We start from the raw sequence: 20341 nt of genomic DNA, 5'->3' as shown, positions 1-20341 counted from the left end.
CGGACGGGAAACCGCAAAACCAAGCCAAACCCCACGGACCGAGCCAAAGCGAACTAAGCTTGGGGAGGGGTAAGGGTGCTTAATTCTCGCTCATTATTTACCACCATACTGTACGGTACCCACGGCAAGCGGGTGAGCGAGCAAGCGGCCATCAATGTCGATGAGTTTGGTCGAGAATATTTCCTATTTTGCTAATGTTTTCCGAAAACGAGGGCATCTTCACACTTCTGCCTACTGCCTTCACACTAAGGACGATCTCGGTGCTGAGGAACTTTAATGACCTTTGCGCATTTGCCTGGAAACTGAGCGCTTCATTCGATGCTCGATGGGCAATCAGAAGTCGAGGACGTGTACTTCGCGGGTTGCTACGATCCTTGTCCGTGAAGTGTCTTATTAATTTATTTTTTCCTACAGCACTCTTACGAAATCTTTGTTCGGTGGAATGGTATCTTCTTTATTAGTGTAATCATAATAACGATAATTGTAGCAGTACCTGGTGAAGAAGAAAGAATAACACCATTTTGTCCTGCTCTTTTCTTCTGGGGAAGAAGATTCCTAGGGATGTGCGCTGTGCTATGAGCTTTGTGTTGTGCATTCTTGAGAGTAGGCCAAACTTCTTGCATCTATTCTGTTATCCTGCTATGCACATGCTACTTAGGGAGTGCTCTAGAATTTATCGTAAACGAGCTCCTTCATAAGGGTGCCATACTTTTGTTTTTGTCTATTGTTGGATACTACAGATTCTAGAGCACTCTCCAAGTGGTAACACATAGTTCTGTTGCTTTCTGACTTTTTGGATGATTACATTCAACTGAATGTCTACAACACCTTTACACTTCTTCCGGGAATGGTTCATTAGGAATGGTAGTAGTGGAATTAGTCGCTAGATCCGCGTGGTTACTGCATAGGTCCATGGATCGGGATAGATTAGCGAATGACAGTTACAGGTATAGATATTGGACTGAAGCAATAATGGGAGCAGTTTCAGATCCGGTGTAGGTTCAGAATCCATTCCCCGACTGATATGGGCAAGATCCAGGATTGGTAATGGGTGAGGATCTATTCCAGAAACGGTATAGGAACAGGAATTGATTCGAGAACCGGTAAGAAGTTTAGGCCAAGTTCCAAGACAGTTATGGGGTCTAAATCAATCACAGAACCGATATGATGTTTAGGACAGGTTCCTGTATCAGGATGGGGCTAGGATCAGTTCGGCGCAGGTATTGGTATTAGAGTTCCAGAAACAATAAAAATAGAACATAAGATCCTGGGTGGGTATGGTTTCTAGGACAGGTAAAAGTTAGAGAGTGCCTTGAAATTCCGTTACGCAGTCTTGTAACCGGCCCAAATCATCTAGTCGATACAGAATGTACTCACATCAGTAATAGAACGATAGAAAATTTTCCATTTTTTCACACCATCATGCGTCATCTCTTTACACCATCTTATGATCATTCGTTTGCTCCCTTGTTTAGGCTTACGTTAACGTGATCAATAAGATGGCAGGCTCAGCATCTGAGACACGCACCGGTAATGTTGCTCTACTAAGCCATTCAAGCAAGCATGAAATTGATACGAAGGTTTCATCTGATTGTGCTGAAATCCGGAAATCGGGATTTTACGCCTCGTTGCCACAGGTTTCTCTTGGCAGACAACAACGGAACAACACGTCCATCCATCGGGTGGAGAGGTGTTCCGGTCGATCAAAACCCAGCAAAAGACGACGACGAATAAGGATGAACAACATACGCCTTTCGACGGAGTTACGAATGAGTTCGCTACAACCCTGAATTGCCTGAAGGTTTTTTGGAAAGGGCTGGCGTTTGGCAATCGGTACAATTTCTGCCGCCCTCTCGGCTTTACGGTGGGTTAAACTAACAGTCGTAGACCGAAAGGCACTGGGGCACTGGGTGGAATTGCATTCGAAGGAAAAATGAGCATCATTTTTTGTCTTTTGTGATGTCTGTTTCCTTTTTTGTTGTTATTGCAGCTCATCTAATGAATGGGCCAGATTAATAAGATCTTCCAAGGGTCCTTCGTCTTAAGGCCAAAACGTGTGTAAAACACACACAAACAGCACACAAGATAAATGCTTTTCGAGAATTTCCCTCATTTAGCATGGGCTTGGGCATCGTTTATGATACATCATTTGCCACCGGCTTGCTTTTAGTTCGACGACGTTTTTGTTTCAGTTTTTTTTTTTAATTTCTTCAAGGTTGGTATCTTCATTTCTATTGATCTGAGAGATCTGAAACAGCTCATTACTCTAGAATAGTGTGGATGGATAATAATAATAATAATAAGTTGATTTTTTTATCTAAATCTTTGAGGGACCTTTTTAGCCTAATAAACAGCTGATAATTACAAACCTTTCCTTAATTTAATAAACATTATGCCATTTCATCAAATGTTAGCTACTAAAATCTTCCCATAAAACCCATTCATATTTCATCACCATGAAACAAAAGGCCAGCAGTTGGTGGCATTTCATTGCGCGCCCCCCCGCCATGCCAGCACCGGAGGGAACTCGCAAACCAATTACCCTTGATTTCTTCTAATTGAAACGACAGCAATCAAGCTGCTAGCGCTTGCCGTTTCAGCGCGTCTAATGAGCTATGGCGGTGTTGATGGGAGTGGAAAAATAAAAATTAAACTCACACAATTGGCGACACAATGGTAAACTGCACGCGTCGCTCGGTCGGAAAAAGTCGCTACAGCATCGACCTCCTCCCCGAGAGCGTTTCCCGCTCAGCATCCCCTCCCCAAACCTCCCCCATACTTACCCGATAGTGCGACGGAAGGGACGGATCGACCGACAGCCGGCTGCAGACACCGTCGGACGGGACGGCCTGCGGCGCAACGCAGCCGGCCTGATGCAGGCGGGTGTCGGAGGTGGCGGAGGCGGCCGAGAATTTGTCCAGAAATTGGTCGGGTGGCTTGGAGCGGCCTCGTTTCGATATCCTACAGCGGAGCGCGTTCAGCGAACGGCGCAAGGACGACAGCTTGCCCCGCCGGCCGGCCGATGGTTGGTCCTGGTTTGGGGGGAAAGGAAGCGTATTAAAAATGAAAGAGAATGAGAACGAAAGAAAATTCAGTGTATAGCAAGTGCATGCTAGCAAATGGTACGTAATGGGACGCAAACGGAAATGGTTCATCTTTTCGTTCGTTTAGATCGTATCACACTTTCGCCGTTGTCCTGGCGTTTGGCTACTGGAACAGCAGAAGGAGGCATTTATTTAATCGAGTCGAAGGAAAGGAAAATGAACAAGAACGGGCACGCGATTGGGCCTTCTATCAAGATAACCGGTGTGTGTGTGTGTGTGTGTGTGTGTGTGTGTGTGTGTGTGTGTGTGTGTGTGTGTACGTCAAAGGGAGATAGAGGGCAAGTGGATCGTTGATGGAATTTATCGTCAAACAATGAGCCGCCACTACTTCCGCTGGCAATTGACTCATAAAAACTGAAATTCGTTTGCTGTTGCTAGCGTGGCTTTTGTTACCATTTTCGTCCTCGTGCTTTGGACCGGACTTTTCACTTGAGTGCGTTGAATAAAATATAAGTCATGATAGCGAAATCGAACCATAGCATTAGTTGGCCGGCACACGACTGATGGAATGTTGCTGTTCAGCGTGCAAAAGAATCCCTTCAGTACTTCAGAGGGATCGTGAGGTGGGCTTTTGTGGCATTTATTTTATTATTCCTAACAGCCGAATCGTTTTCCCGAATTGTGAACTAAGCTTGTTTGAAAAGAACCCTAATTGTTGTATAGATATGTCATTAAATAATAATATCGCCTGCTTCTAATGCTTTTATGATGGCCAGGCTTTTGCCAACAAGACGAAACTTCAACAGCCTATTGGCTCAAAGAAGACTTTTGAGAGCTGGAACAAGATTTTCAGCTTTTGTGGCAATTTTTCTCAGAACGAATCGGATTCAACGGTCCCCACTATACCATTCTTAACGTAAATAATCCATCATATCACTTTATGTCCATTACCGCGTTCCAAAAAGAAAACCCTGCTATATTATCGACACAATCATGCTACCGTGAAGGTCACTTACAGTTCCACAGTCCCGGTTTTCTGTTGCATTGTGTCGGTAATATTGGTACGTGACGGCGAATTCTCGCGTTGTTTAAAGTATCACCAACACTGGTGCGACGCTATGCGCACGCTAACTGATGGGACGTGTCTTCGGGGTGGATCTCTATCTCAAGGGTTTACATATAACCTGCAAAGCCAAACCCTTTACACCTTGCTCTCCTTTGGGGGTTTTTTGTGTGTCTGTGTAGAGGGAAAACGCCCGCACATTCCCTCCCTCCTAACCATACAGCTTCGTACACCCGCCGGTAGACGTGTTCGGAATAATTGGTCTTGAACTTCACGAAACCACACGAAGCGCAAACGGCACCTATACCCATGGCCACGGGTAAGGGTTAATACGTTAACGAGGATGGGAGTCGTGCCGAAGCGTGAGCGGGGAAACCTTTTTCGATGACCCTTAAATCGAACGTGTCGCTTCCGGTCGGGTATTACCGCACAACGCTGTTACTATTCGTGGCAACCTTGAGTTCGGTGACGTGTCGTGTCGATGATGATTCGATGGAATTTTGCATCTTAACCGTGTACTTCAACGTGAGAATGAAGACGTTGGGCGGAATGTGTGAATGAAATGTTCGGTATGTCAAACATATGACATCGATCCACGAGGATTGACCCATGAGGCTGAATAGGATGCAGTTAGGGACATAGTTTGATTATTGCAAAGAATGTAAAAGCACTGATAATGACAGTTTTTTCAATTTAAACTCCTTTATAAAGGTTTTTTTTGTGCTTTTCCATTATAATAAACAATCATTACATCAACTCACAAATATTCTTATCGATGCCTAAATTGCAATTACTCGCTTCCAGCTATTACACACCCACGAACCATTGACCATTCCAAAGGGAACGTCTCCGATCGGCAAAAGCGTCCCCGTCGATAGAGTAATTCCTAATTGCACCCACCTGATTAGGCACGCTCAATTAAGTTTGATTACGTTTCAACCCACCGCGCGGGAAGTGTTCGGTGAATAGGAAGACGCTACGTTCGCTAACTGTTCACCGATGGGAATGAGACTCGTCTCCAGGCGAGTGAACCGAGGGACCAACAATTTCTTGGCTCATTTGAAGCTATTTGTTAATTTGTGTTGTTACACGGTTTTATGTCTTAACAGTCCCACCAGCAAACGAACGCCATCGATGAAGAGCCTTTTTGGGTAGTTATTAAAGCATATTGAACACCGAAAATCATTGATATGGTGATAATTTTACGATACTTCTTCACAGCAACTCCAATTCCAATTATCTTAAAATTTGCCTCAATTTCTTTAATGCAAATACAAAGAAAGGGATCTAACAAGTTCTTATGAACGGACATAATTACTTAATTTCCCGCCGCTCCCACTTTATCGACACATTAAGCGTAACCGTGTCTTGCCTATTCAAGAGTACATTTAATCAATTAACGGGGGGGTTCGCGTAGTGTTGTTCGTAGTGTGCGGTAAACTTTTAATTAGCCGAATACACAGTACAGTGCGATCGGGGCGACGGTCGAACTTTCGCCGGAATGGTGCTCTGGTTGAAGGGGCAGGCTGGAGTGGGTGGGTGGTTTGTCGATGAGAGCGCCCTTCCTGATCGGAGGCCCCAAACCCACAATCGTGGAAGGAAGGCATTGAACTTTGATCGGGAAGCTAACGATCTTCCCGTGAACTATGAGCTGCTGTTTACTCAACCGTAGGTGTGCTTACACCATGTAAGTTTTCTTTCACTAGATACATGTGTTATGAATGTATGGTGGTATGCATGTTTGTATGTATGTATGGGTGTTATTTAGCTATGAACGTGCACGCATCCTTTCAATCTCGATGACGGAATGAATGTGTTTTATGTAAGATGTATTTTATGTCGCCTCGCTCAGTTCGAAAGGATAGATGCTACTGTAGAAAGTTGTGAGAATTAATATGTTAATCGATTTATATTTCATCACCTTACAGAATGGCAACTATCTTTCATTACATACCAGTATTTTCTCCCCTCCGGAGATGGTAGATATGTCAATTCGTTGTACCATTTTGTTGATGAATTTCTGCTAGCACGCTGCTTTTGGCACTGTACACGGCACTATTTGTACTGTTGATGCTGTTCCAGAAGCTAAGCCTTAGTTCTCACCATAAAGCTAGGTTTACGTTGATTGGAAAAATAATTAAGGCACACGCGTGAATGTTCCTCGTGAATTGATGTACACAAAATTCACTGAATGGGAGAAATGCTCTCCGGACTAGTTTTGTTTCCTCATATTGCACCCATCTATGAAACACACCATAAAATGTAACTATTGTTTGAAATAGATAATTATTCACTGATTTAATAACTACTCAACTTGCTTATTCTTTAAGGCGATCTAAAAACAACAAAACTTTCTGTACGCCGTTTCAATGCCACGGTACAAATCTCGCCATGCCTGCTCCATTAGGCGGGATTTACATCATTCCCCAAAACCTTTATCACGACGCCATCGAATTGGATAATTATCTTGAAATATTTTCATTTGCCCTCGTTTGCCTAGCAGAGCCGAATGGCTAGCCAGAGCTAACTGTTTCCTTTGAAACGAAAGGACACAAAAAAAAAACAAACATTTGCCAAGCGTCTTTCCTTGCGCTTAATTCCCGTATACAGTGATTATGCCTTCTTCCATTTGCATTCCAAATCACTTTCATTTCCAGGAGCGAGCGACTACACCAGCAACCAAAAGAAACCAAGAAAATCTTTGCTCTCCGGGCCTTCGGGGGCCGGTGATTGAAGCCTGGTGGCTTTGGCCGTCGAATGGCCGTACAGACGCGCGGCGCGCGATAAATCGGGCTGACGTCAAACGGTGCAGAAAATGGTGCTCTTCTTCGGAAGGACCACTTTAAGCAGTCGTTTGAGCGAAACCATTACAATTATGAGGTAGCGTGCGATTCGGACGATACGCGAGCGGAGAAAGCCTTTCGCTAAGTGCATGGTAACAAGCAGCCAGAACAGTGATTTTTGTCGCGCGTGGTAAACGGATGCTGAGACACTGAGGCTGGTTTGCTTTCCCGTTGCAAAAGCCGTTGCATAAATTTGTGGAAGCAACATTGACGCTTCAATGTATATGAGTTATTTGAATAAATGAAATAAATAAGCATTGCATCTGTTCGCTACAATGTTTTGATATGAATGAAATGTTTGAAAGAAGACAATTTAAAAGGATTAGTTAGCCCCGTATGACTAGAGTTCGTGAAGAATTATTTTAAAAAGTCTAGTCTTAGGAACTGATAGATATGGGAAGAGATACTATCATAAAAATGTTGGCAGCGCATAATAGTACATTGAAGCTCAACATGCTATTTCAATAAGATTTGTTCCATGTATGCTGACATATAGCACATCAACTTCTGGATTGTGGTTAATTTCAACTATACTGCCACACCTCTCAGACAAGTTAACTACATTTAGCTACATTAAACTGATATGTAACGTTCAACCAATTTTATGTAGCTTAGTAATATCCATGCTATTCCAGCATGTTACACACGATGAAACGATGCCATTCACCGCACACAACAGCACACAATGCACAGTACCTATCATACCTTACAGCCAATTAAAATTCTACCACGAACAATTTGACTTCAATGAATCAATAATGTTGCAGCAGATACTGAAGCATAAGCAACAGGCGAATGATAAGACCGGCCACGTCTACCATTCGAGCGCACACAAGAATGGTCGATGGAACACAGCCAATAAACATTAAGATTGACACAAATGGCTAATGGTGTATTGTGTGTCGCTTTGTTGTTCGGTTGCTCCCTGTCAACCTGTCCCGGCAACCCCGATACCGCCACGCGGCGTGATGGTACAACAACATCAAAATACATTACCATGAGAATGCTTCAACTGCTTCCGTGCTGAAGCGGTTTCATGTTGTTGCTGCTGTTTATTTATCATTTTACCTCTTTCTTTTTGTTGTTGTTTGGTTTGGTTCGTTTTGCTCTTTCGCTTCTTCATTCATCCAGAAGTGCGTAGCAAATTTTGCAGTTAAAAAAGCATTATTTGCACACAGGCGGCCAACTCGTCCTCTTCTGCCCACGCGGTAAACCAGTGCGCATTGCATTTGCACGGAGAGAGGGGGAGAGAGAGAGATGGGACAAACGAAGCCGTCCTTAATCCGCGGTTCATAAAAATCATCTCCGTGGACGTAACGCAAATGGGAGCGAGCGCAGGCACATTCATTCAATGTCACCGGTAACCGCGCAACGAGCATCTTCAACGAGCGAAGCTTGGATGTAAAGGGGGTGCGTACAGCGGAACGGACCATCGAAACGCCATCATGGACGTTTTGTGTGAAATCAAACGGCCGTAAAGTTTTATTTTATTGCATTTTTCATTTTCAATCATATTTTATCGAGAGTGGCCAACGGTTTTGCTGACGGGTGGTTTACCTGCTTTATTCAGGGTGAGTGTTTTGTGGTAAACCCCGTTACCGGGTCGTGGGAAGTGTGCTTGAAATATGTACTCCATAGCAACTTGCCACCCTTTTGTATTTACCACACATTGAACAGGGTTTGTATTGAAGGATTTTGTGTGAAGAATAATGCAGTGGACGTATCCTTATAGCGCGTACCACTGTTTGAGGATATTTTCCCATAATTCCTTTTAAAATTCCTCTTTTTAACATCAAAATGTCAAGCGCAAGTAAAAGAGCGAACGAAATTGCGCTCATGAAGGTGATGATATCTGAAATATTGTATTAGAAAGCTTGTCGTATAATTCTGTGTACTTGTCGTATAATTCTGTGTAATATCTTTGTTTCTATGTAGCCTTTAGTCCAACCAAATGAATGGCAAAAACATGAGTAAAATACATTAACCATTGCGCAGTCCGATACAACAACATTATAATACATCCAGAAGTGACAAAAGTGTGCGCGGGGACGATCAATGCTATATACCACCAAGCAAAGCACGATCAATGTTCATCGTCCAACACCACCGTCGCTAGCGCTATATCGTAATGACATGAGCACGTCGTTGTCGACAAGGTAAGATTGTCAATTTATGTTGCGTTGCATTATGTTACGGGCTGGCGTCTTACCCACTCAGCCTCCGCCAAGACGACGACCACGAACCTTTTGCTCGTTTGCACTCATCATTTTATACCTGTTTTGTCATTGCACGCTCGTCCGGCACGCGGGATGTGGCTAGGAAGCGCTAGGAGATTCAAACCATCCAGTGCCAGTCTGCCAGTACCACCACCAACCAATGTCAACCGTGAGACATGAATAGCATTCGCAATGTAATTAGGAATGGAGGAAGATGAAAAAAGAGCGCTGCTACTGCCGCCATACGGTTGGGTGATGAGTTTCGCTACGGTTTGCGATGAGTTTTAAGCAACTAACAATATTGTGCTGCGAGACGAGATTTTTACGAGCTGCCCGGTTGCCGCGATGCTGAGACATTTGCGCCATTTGCGACAGGTCGAGTGCAGTGCTCGGAGGGGATGGATGATGCTTTTGCTATCTTCTGAGGAAGCAGAGTGTCTGATTGTGGTATCGTTGGTCTCGTTTGCAGTGGTCGTTTGTATTCACACTTTTTTGTTCTGCTAATGCTTTTGCTGATAAGATGTTTGAAGAGGACAAGCTTGAGACATGGAAAAGGGCAGAATTGTTGACTAGAAAGATTATTTTTCCGTAGCGTTTGTTTATATTTTCCTGCAGCTTAGAGAATACAATATAAATTTGCTTTTATAATTTTAAAACATTTTTAATACTCAGCAATCAAAACAATATTTTTTATTAAAGGTTCTACATGTACCGGTAGGATTAAATTGATTTGTTTTATTAAAACAGAATCAATAAACACTATGAATGGAAAACATTAAACAATTTTGTTTATTTTCTTTAACAATACATTGTAATATAAAATCCATCTAAAAGATAGGATCAACAAAAATGGAGCATAAAAGCTAAGATTTCTTCAAACCAAAACAACAACCCAGACAGGAAAAACTCAATTCCGGTATGCAGTACAACAGTGTGAAAAACCGGTCTGCCACTGTGACATTCCGCCATACATTATCGTTAACAATTCGGGTGAAAAGCCCACACGCTCACAAATCTTTCCTTGCTGCTGCTTTTCTCCCGGTAACGATTCCATCATTCTGCGAAGATAATCTTGCAACCGAACCGGCCCGAACGGCCCGATATATGGGGCCAGTCGGGTCAAAAGGAGGAAAAAATTGCCCCCTTGAAGCTGCCCACCGGCTTGCGCACCCGCATACACACCTACACAGGACACGGACGATACACGCGGTCTGTTGACACAATCATACTCGCAAGGAAAACTAACCAATCCATCTTACGGTGGAGCTATTTGTCGAGCAGAAAAGATGGATTTCCCACAAACGATTTTCACCCCTGAGGCCGAAGCGCCAAGGATCCCCAGGCCGAGGCCAAGGAGCCAAGGATGGGGTGGGGGGGGGGGGTGGTGGAGGGGCAGAGACTCTTACCAACGCATACCGATTGAACAGCCGAAGCTCTCAGCGTTGATTAATTACTTTCCTAATCTCTGTGAATTGCTCAAATTTACACACCCGTTTACACTCTACCACTCCCTTTAACCTGCTGCTTTCCGAAAAAGCCGCCTTGGCCGCTACAACTTATGCGATCGAATCGCAATAAATCATGGCTTGCTTGCTATGAACGCGTTTTTCTCAAGCACGCGCTGGTGTGTGCTGTTGCTACTGGCTGCGTACCGTGCCGTTCGCGTGACGTATAGAGCGCAAGAAAGCAAATGTAAACAAGCCCCAGAGGTGCAAATATTTGGTCAAAAATGTCTCTCTGCCAAGCCGGTTCCGTAGGTTGGTGATTGATTTTGGTGGACTAATTGCGTGCAAAGGAAACAAAGGAAACATTTGCTGGGAGGAAATTCCACTCTTCAGTATGTAGCTAATAAATCATTTAATGACATCCCAATAAAGAGATATATATATTTTTTTAAATGAGCCTAAGGGCAAGATAGTCAGTCATTGAACTTTGATTGCTTAGACAACATACGCATAACAGCAAACAGTGTTTAGTGTGTGCAAATTGTTTCAAACTACACGGTATTTGAGCACGGTCTCAAACTATCTTAATTGAGCACCAAGTACCAAGTCACTTACACAACACAATGCTTAACCAGATTGAATGTCTGACACACTTCCGGCACTTTGTCTGGTGAGAAAACATTTGCCCAATCTATTGGACGCAAATATTGACCTACAACTTAGACATCTTGACTACATTAGTGGCGGCATCGTACGCTTGCCTGTACCACGGATGGCGCTCGTAATGTTTCCGCACTGTACGTCCCCCTCTGTTGGTGTACGTACCAGAGTACGTGATTCGATTTTAAACTGATTATGAATGTTGTAGCATGAACTTTCGAGTAAGCACGGCTTGTTTCATTGGAAGAAAAAAGTAATAAAGTCAAAACTATGTTGCGAACAAGAAGATCAGTTCGGCCAGTCTCTTAAACCCCTTGCCAAATAGTGTGTTCTTTTTTAATACATTTTCTCTCCCGCTCTCACTTTCTTGCTCTGCAAAATGCATGTGCATTAAAAGTTCTACGCCGTCACTTGCTGCACAAGATGCAGCGCAAAACTTAACCCTTTTGCTCCGATTTTGCTTAATTTACCGGAACGCTTATCGCAGTTTGTAATGTACGAACACACAGCAGAAGCGGTCTTACTTTGTTTGGCCCGGTGCTAGCCGAAATGGCGCCTGCAAAGTTGAACGATTCCGAGCGATTCCCTGCGTTCTTAAGCCAGAGCCTAGCCAGTTTCCCCCTTATCCCAGATTGGCCAGTGATAGAATTCATTAGCAACAAATCATCCGACGCAACTGTCCGAAGCGACTGTAGACTGTGTCCGTACACTTCTATTTCCCTTTTTTCACGTGACAGTAACGGCAGAGACGGGCAGAACGATAGCACACTCAGACACAAAAAACAGAACACGAGACAGGAAACCTAGAGATAAGTTTTCATTTCTGCCAGGGAGAAAAACTGTCATGGAGGATCATAAATTTTAATTGTTTCCGGGAAGAAGGCGACAAAAAAACGAACTCCCCGAAAGGCTTGTCCTGTGCCGTTTGCCACTGTCAACCGATGGACCAATGGAGCCCGAAGATTGCACGGTAGCATAAATTGTGTTTCTTTCAACGGGCTGGGAAGGGACGGCGTTTGTACCTGTGGCCGATAGACCCTGCCTGCCCGCGCGCGATTATTCCACCTAAAGCTAGCCCGCGCTGGAAACAATTATTAATGAAACATTGTTCCCCATTTCGTGGATGGAAGGAGGCAGGCATTAAGCAAAATACAGCGAAACACAGTGCGCAGCGTGTCGGACAACGACTTGAGCAATCGTTTTCATCCCCTGCACACAACTAGCACGCCCGCGTTTGCCTGGGTGGGAAAGTTGCTCTGGTAAATGATTTTTCTACGTCGCCACGTCATTTCACTGGTTTGATCTTTTTTTTTTAGTGTGTGAAAAAAGGAACTAGCTTAAAACGGATTGCAATTCACATTCGTACGGACGGCTGGCAGAAATGTTTCAATTTTCATCTACAGAACGTGGGAAAAGCATGAGCAAAAAAGCGTTGCAACGCGCCCGTAAATCACTATCACTTAGACAGCTCTTGGATGTCAACCGAGCTTAAAAGGCGACCGGCAAGCAACAATGTGACACTTTTTGAACACGGAGCCACAGGAACACTTTAGGCGTGTGTGGATGAAGTTCATCCCTTTTTGTTGTATCTTTTTTGCCTACGGAGGACCTGCGATTGAAACACTTGCTTGCAATTTCACACTTTACGCAAGACAATGTAGAAAGGGGATGAAAAAGCACAGCACATATTTGCTAATGCTTGCAAACTTTCGAGCACTTAGTGTACGCATCATACACAATTAATCATAAATCACTGAGCTGGAAGGACATTTTAGGACACTTTTAGGCATCTTTTGTTGGCACTTTTGTTTTTCATATCTGTCACATGTTTTGTTGTAGCAGTTGATTGTATTTTCTTCTATGAATGCTTCCTATTTAATCACACTTCATCACACAAGCCACTACAAGCAACACACTTCAATGCGAGTTTGCTTTAAAGTTGCCTACCAACTATCGATCAATTTAGAAATTAATTACACAATCGTACACTTGAAACTACACCCTCCCGCAACAGCGAGTTTAAAGGACGAACCGTCAACTTGACTTTAAACAATTAAATTCACCCCGCGCATCGTACGCGCCAGGACGCCAGAGCACGCAAACACTTTGACCGTAATGACTAGGGGGTTGCTGCTTTTTTTTGTATTTCTGCTTGTCGTAGTCACCACGGTTTTACGCGTGCCTGCCGTGTATAGAGCGAACGCGTCAGCTACGATAGAACCGTACCGCACCGCGGTGGGCGCGCAGGTGATCCATTCAAGTGCACGCCGAAAGTGAAACTAATGAATTGCATTCCCCGCAGGCGTCGGAGCGCAATCGTCACCGCGCGACAGACGCAATCGAATCGCCAATCGCGCGCGCCCGGGTCCGGAGGACCGCGGGCAGTGTTTAAGCAAATAATCTTCCTCCCCCACCTGCCAACCCCACCCGAATAGGTGGTTTTATCGTTGTTTTGGATCGTCGTTGTTGTCGCTTCTTGCCGAGTCGTAGAGTTTCGGTAGCGCCGAGCGTCTTCAACGTGTCGTGGTATTAGTAACGGCCAACCACCTGCGCCTCCTTGTTCGGTTGGTAGTGGGTGGGTGGACGAATCGACCTGCTTCCTGCCGATGATGCCCTTGAGCGTGAGAGGGTGGGGGGGGGGGGGGGGGGGTGATGTTGATGACGGACGCAGGATGGATCCGATCGTTAAGTGCGTTATTATTCGCGCATTCGAACAGGTGCCTTGAGCTGGTGTTGGTGGAGTAGAAGTTCAATCGAAAAGACTTTATCGAAAAGGGGACCGACTGTTCTGTTTCTCTCTCTCTCTCTCTTTCTGGAACCCTTACCCTTCGACCAATTATTAACCACCACTATCATCATTATAGGAATGGTCCGAAGGCGTAGTAGATGGAGCCAAAACATATTTACGACAAAATTCAACAATCAACAATCAAGAGGAGACAGGAGCAGCAGGGAAGGGAAAAGTGGTCAGAAACGATCGCGTTTTTCCTATTACCACCCACCAGCAGGTCAATTGCGGTGCCTGCGTTCCGTTTTGACATAATACGGCGCAAATAATTGAATGTCAGTGGAGGCGCGTGACTTTCGGAAGCCGCGTTGGTCGCGTTGGCCTTCCTTTCGGACAATACTTTTGGGCGCGCAAAGGACTATTGTGTATGTGTGCTTTAGCCTATCGTTGAATACAGAGAGGAGAAAGTAGTCGTAGCAGCAGAAGCTGTCAATTCGCGTGTTTGAGGTGTATTTGTGGTGGTTTTAATTGTCGACCCTGCCACCCTGCGACCCCTCCAGTGATGGTTCCGAATGGTAAGATGTAATAAAACTTAACGTCCAATCAGCTCGAATGAACAGGCGAACAGACGGACGGACGCTCGATGCAGGTTGCTGCATGTAGTTCAGCTCGGGGTTAACCGGTGTGTGCTGGTAGCGTGCGTAAGAAGACAGAGATAGTGCGTGCAGGTACTTGTGCAGAGTGCAGTTGCAGCACGGTGCACCACGGTGCAAATAGGCGGATAATTAATTTATGGACTCCAATTAATAGCCGTACTGCGTAGACCGTGCTGCCTTATCGCCAATTGCCTGTTTTGACACATAACCGTGACAGCTGTGCGGTGTCGATTGGGGCTTGTGTCAAAACAAGTGTTAATTTGTCATGTTGTGTGTTGATTGCGGCGCCCTTCTTTGCATTCCTTGCAGCGCTACATTCGCTGTAGGCAGGAAGGAACATTCAAAAGAAACTGCTCACTTGGTGGTTTTATTTTATGTTTTATTTTTAATTATTTTTTTTTTAATTTGTAAATTATGGAAAAGAAAAAAAAAAGATGATAAATAAAACACACGCACACACCCACCGCAGTAGTAAGCTGCGATTAATAATCATCATCAAAGCAGTTTAATGACACGCCAACGCCAACCACCACGCCAAGTGAGACCACAAAGAAAGTCCACAAAGAACGGCGTAAAACAACGGCGAAAGGTAGCGAATCAAAATGGTCAAAAGCGGATGCCACACCCATCACACCACAATGCAGGGACACAAACACAAACACACACCGGAGACTGCCCACCAAAAACGGTGGGAGTAATTAAAAGTGAATGACTTCAACGACGGCAATAGAACGAGGCCACCGAGACCGAGTGTTTGGCATTGTGTCTCACTCTCGCCCACACCCAGCCGGGTCCTGGTAGCTTTTAAGTGGGTTCAACCTTCCTTCCCCAATACTCCTGATTGCTCCTAGCAGACGATCTCACCATCAGGGACTGCTGTCGCCATAGTAACGGCCACCCCCACCCGAGGGCGTTTGACGTGATGAGCCTGATTGTGTGCTTTTTGGTGCGTTGTTATTAGGCCAGTGAAATACAAAACCATCTAACCCATGCTGGCGCCATCCGACCGGAGTGGGACCGAATGCCCAAAAAAAGATGGACCGGAAGTTAATTATCTGCCACCGTGATAGGGAGGGGAATGGGATGATTTTTGTTTTGTTTTGCTGCCCCTGCGTCCCTGTAGACGGGAAGAGATGAAAAGCCTCTGTGAATAAGGTTCAATTACCGCATTCTCGACACGATTCAAGGATCGCCAGGGGAAATGGTGTTTCCCTCGCCGGACACGCTGCTGAGCTGCTTTATTTTTGCACACACCCGCGGCACGCCTTGCTACCGTTTGGTCAATGTTTACCTTTTTTCACGGTCCGGGACCTTCGAGCGGTGTGCTCGTCGTCGTGCTCGGTTCGTCGTCCGTGAATGCAATGGTGATGGCAATCGGTCTATAAATTCATCAACCCACTAACCCGGCCCCGGGATCGATTCGTGTTGTGGTGTCATGTAAAGCCGAGGGAAACACATTTATTCACCCAGTCGCTCAGTTGCACATCGCGCACAGCTCGAACAAGCTTGACCTCCAGATGTAAGGCGGGCAGTAGCAAGGGGTAGCCGCGCATCCTAGGCCAAGAAGTCGCCCCAGTGACGGTACTTATGCTTGCCGCACTGAAGCTATGGCATTGATCGTGGGGACGTTAAATGCACGATTGCATTGACGGCGGTCAGTGTTACGCCGAGCGGGGAGGGACGCCGTAAAAACTGGACGGCAAATTACTGCACTTTGAATGCAGCGCACAAACACACAGCCCGGTGGTTCGGATGGCGTGCGGCCAGTTAGTTGCACTGTCGGACCGAACCATGCGTTTTTTTTTCTTGCCAACAGCCAACAGCGGGCAAATTGTTGCTTTATGGATATTTGCATTGGAATTTATGTTAACACGACAGGGCACACCGAAGCATATTTCCGTAAAAGGAAGCACAAAACAAAAACACGAAACAAAACTGTCTCAAACACTGTAGTAATGAGCATCCGGTGTGCTCAAGGACCCGGCACCTTACGATGGATGATTGTGTGCAAATTTGCGACGATAAATTTCGGTTCAATTTGCCATAAAATTTTACTGCCGTCATTGATTGGCGGCGTACCGAATCAAAATGTCAGTGTTGAATACTATGTGTTGAGATGGTTGCGATACAAATCATGTCGAGGTTACAAGTGACATTGTTACATCGGCTAGCTAAATGCATCGTTAAATAGTTTGCTGTGGATGTTTGAAGTATTTCCTTTACTCAATCAATCAGTGTAAGAAACGATGTTATTCTTGGAACGCAATTAATTGTCTCCAAATCAATAGAAATAGACAATATATTGCTTAAAAGATCTACTGAACATGCTATAAAAACAAAAAGTACTACTAAAAAAATACAACACAGTCGTTGCCACTAAAGTTTGTATCAAAAGCATCCATTGTAGACAGTGCGTATCAATGTTAGGCTCTAAGGCATCAATCATTCGACTGTAAGGCAATTACAAAATTTAACGATATATAATTTAATGTACGTAGTTATTATGTTTATGCATAGTGTTATGATAGTGTTTTTGCTACGCCAAATTGCAGTTGTCAAGAATCTGCTCAAATACCTTGTTCAATTATACAGATTTTTAAAAGAATTCAAAATTGTTGACTTACAGAAAAAATATGTGCGTTAGAGTCAACCATTGATCCCCCTTAAGGTCGCTTTAATCCTTGAGTGAAAGTGAAATTTTGGGCTATTCTGATATATTCTGATTTGTTAGGCAGTGTGTTAGATCGTCGCCAGGAAGTCTGTGATCTAGGTGTTACACTAGACTCTAGTTTACATTTCCGTTTACATATTGACAACACTGTTATCAAGGCATACAAGATGCTAGGTTTATTTTATTTATTTTTTTTTTTTTTATTTTATTTTTTTTTTTATTCAGAAGTAACGGTTCAAAAAGGCCGTATTGCTTAAGAGTAGAAAATACAAATGTAATTCATGGCTAGATAAGATAAGATGCTAGGTTTTATCTTTCGACAATTCCGTGAATGTAATCATGTCTTATGTCTTAAGTCGTTGTTTCGTGGTCTTGTGCGCTCGTGCGTGAAGTATTGCTCAATTCTTTGGTTCCCGAATTGCGCTACGATGATTAATAGAATAGAGCCAATACGATGGGAGTTTCTAAGACTTGCTTTAAAATTCGACCAATTCAGAGGACTTACAACCATGGCAAATTATCGCTCGCGTTGCCTTCTGCTTGGGCTACAGACGCTCGAACACCGTTTAAAGGTTAACCAATGTGTATTTGTAGCCAAAATATTAAAAAAAACGAATTAGACGTCCCTTATTTACTAGAGAAGATCAATATCTATGCGCCATCGAGACTCTCGTAATTTACTTGTCGGCGAGAACAGGCGTACCTTATGTGGATACAACGAACCGTTACTAGCTATGACAAGGCAATTCAATACATGGTCCCATCACTTTGATTTTAATTGAACGACCAACGCATTTAAAGAAAACATTTCATTAATCTTCAATTTTGGCGACACTGGATCAAGGAAGATGTTAGGGGAATAATTTAGGATTTAGGTGTAAGATAGGTTTTAAGTATTTTTCACAGCCTCAAGAGTGCAAGACACATTTGTTGGTAAATAAATAAATAAATGAATAAATATATTTCATTAAATATTTATCTTCTTCTTCTTTGGCACAACAACCGTTCTCGGTCAAGGCCTGCCTGTACCCATTATTGAAGTGAGCTTGGCTTTCAGTGACTTATTGTTACCATAGCAGGATAGTCAGTCCTACGTATGGGGGCACAATCTATGCGAGACTTGGACCCATGCCGGGCATGTTGTTACGTGGTACGAGATGACGACTGTAACACCAGACCGGTCTAAATATTAAAAATATTTATCAGACAATAGCTTATTATAGACCAAAGGAAAGGATATTCAATTTCCCAACTATTAAGGCTGTAACACATATTGAAATAATTAATTTAATACATTTCCTTGTGATTCCCCGCTGAGCATTATCTTTTCACCGTGAACAAAGCGGGGAATCACAAGGAAATGCATTTAATTTCTTACTTCAATATGTTTCGCTGTCAAAATAGTTGGGAAATTATATCAGAATAACCCAAAATTTCACGCACAATTCCACTGGAGCTGTTACGCGGGCTTTTAGAGGCAAAAATGTATGCACATTGTGAAAAAACACGTTATAAAAGTTTACAAAAGTAAGTTATAAAAGTTTTACAAACTAAACACAATTTAAAAGAATATGTTTTTAAGTCAAAAATAATGTAACTAATAGTTCCTCAAAACCCACATATAAAAAGCCGTCCGCCCAAACAACGAACCCCAATTAATACACCCACCATCACACTGAGACTCATCTTTCCGTAGCCCTTTTTCCGTGTAGGAAGTTAGGTCTTGCTTAAAGTCTGATTTACTGCACCGAGCACAGGAGCAAAGAATCAGTGGCTTTTGGCATTCGGGGGTTGAGATGGGTATCGTAAAGCACATAGCGTAAAGCAGGGGCGTTACATTGAAACGAGTTGAGCAAAGATCGTAGACAAAAAAATGACCCCCTCCGCCGAAAGGAGACGCTCTCGTCCGGAAAAATCCTATTACGCGTGAAGCTGAAAAATGTGCTCATCGATTATTATGGAAATAATGTGCCCGTCCCCGTCGCACGTGCTGCTCCTCCGCAAGGGTGTTCCTACTGTATGCAAATAAAGCCGTTGCCTTGACACTGGCATTCGTACGTGAGCAGCAGGCTGGGATTGAGCTCGTGTGTGTGTGTTATATGGCTGTGTGCATGTGTGTTTGTGTGTGTGGGTAGATGTGTGATGTCTCCGCTTACATCAACGTCCGAAGGATGTAAAAACAACGCAACCGCACCCAAGGGAAACGGACCAGAAATGACAAAACCCCGGGGCGGAGCATTCGTCCATTCCCCCTTCGCTCCACAATCCAGCAAGCTTCCTTGAGTGCGTCCTGCGTGGGAGAGTGTTGTGACGTGAAACGGCAGGCCAGGATAACAAAACATTTTCCGTCCCGTTTGACTCCACAGCCGTCCCGGTTTCACGCAAAAGCGCTTCGCTGAAACGCAACGCTTTATGCGCTACCCGGCACCACTTCACCAAACGCCCGCCACACAACCCACAGCTTCCGTCCGGCTATAAATTCATTTCCCGCGCTGTAGCGGTTTTCCAGCGAAGCGCTTCACTTTCCCAGCGAGGTGATATGCAATGGTTAGTGGCGCTTTTTTATTTGCAGGCGAGCATTAGGTGCAAAAACACGGCAGTCGCGACCCACTTGGCAAAAGAGGGGTGGGGGAGGGCCAAGAGAGTGAGAGAAAATAAAAAGAACAATGATTGAAATTGAAAAATAGCCCCCATTTTGTTACGGCGAAGAGAACGCAAATGGTTCACCAGAATCTGCTAAAACCACGAGATAAATTGGTATGAAAGGGTTGGATGATGAAATGCGCCGCTTGTTTGTGTGTTACTTCTAAAAACTAAACAAACAATATAAATTCAATTCCCAATTTAACAGAGCTACGGATAGGACATTCGTTTAGGACATACAATAATATGCAAAATTCATTCCACATTTTTTACGAAATTTCTCTACGAAGCTGCAACTGCTCCGAGCCAGCCTTGGTGAAAGAAATAACTGTGTGCCAGCTGTTCCAAATCAGCTCTCATATGTGGCGTTGC

The 20341-nt window shown here is 44.1% G+C and overlaps 1 protein-coding gene and 1 long non-coding RNA gene across 9 annotated transcripts in view; one reads left to right on the top strand and one right to left on the bottom strand.

Moving 5' to 3' along the window:
• The window catches only part of LOC120905102 (cyclic nucleotide-gated cation channel subunit A), a 106819-nt gene that overhangs the window by 19319 nt on the left and 67159 nt on the right, over positions 1 to 20341 (bottom strand). For 3 of the 8 annotated variants that reach the window (XM_040315811.1, XM_040315812.1, XM_040315813.1), the window contains one exon: positions 2784 to 3032. In XM_040315811.1, coding sequence (XP_040171745.1) covers positions 2784 to 3032 — 249 coding nt within the window. Of the gene's footprint in view, positions 1 to 2783; positions 3033 to 6061; positions 6374 to 13258; positions 13535 to 20341 lie in introns of those variants that run through there. The other 5 variants (XM_040315818.1, XM_040315816.1, XM_040315815.1 and 2 more) reach the window with 5 other exon arrangements.
• LOC120905109 lies at positions 8333 to 9816 on the top strand. The gene is made up of 3 exons (XR_005739869.1): positions 8333 to 8521; positions 8886 to 9106; positions 9270 to 9816. It is a non-coding gene; the product is annotated as an uncharacterized LOC120905109 (long non-coding RNA).

Source organism: Anopheles arabiensis, chromosome 3, assembly GCF_016920715.1.
Source record: "Anopheles arabiensis isolate DONGOLA chromosome 3, AaraD3, whole genome shotgun sequence".
Classification (NCBI taxonomy): domain Eukaryota; kingdom Metazoa; phylum Arthropoda; class Insecta; order Diptera; family Culicidae; genus Anopheles; species Anopheles arabiensis.
Note: the sequence above shows the minus strand (reverse complement) of the source record. Positions and strands in the feature narration are given on the sequence as shown.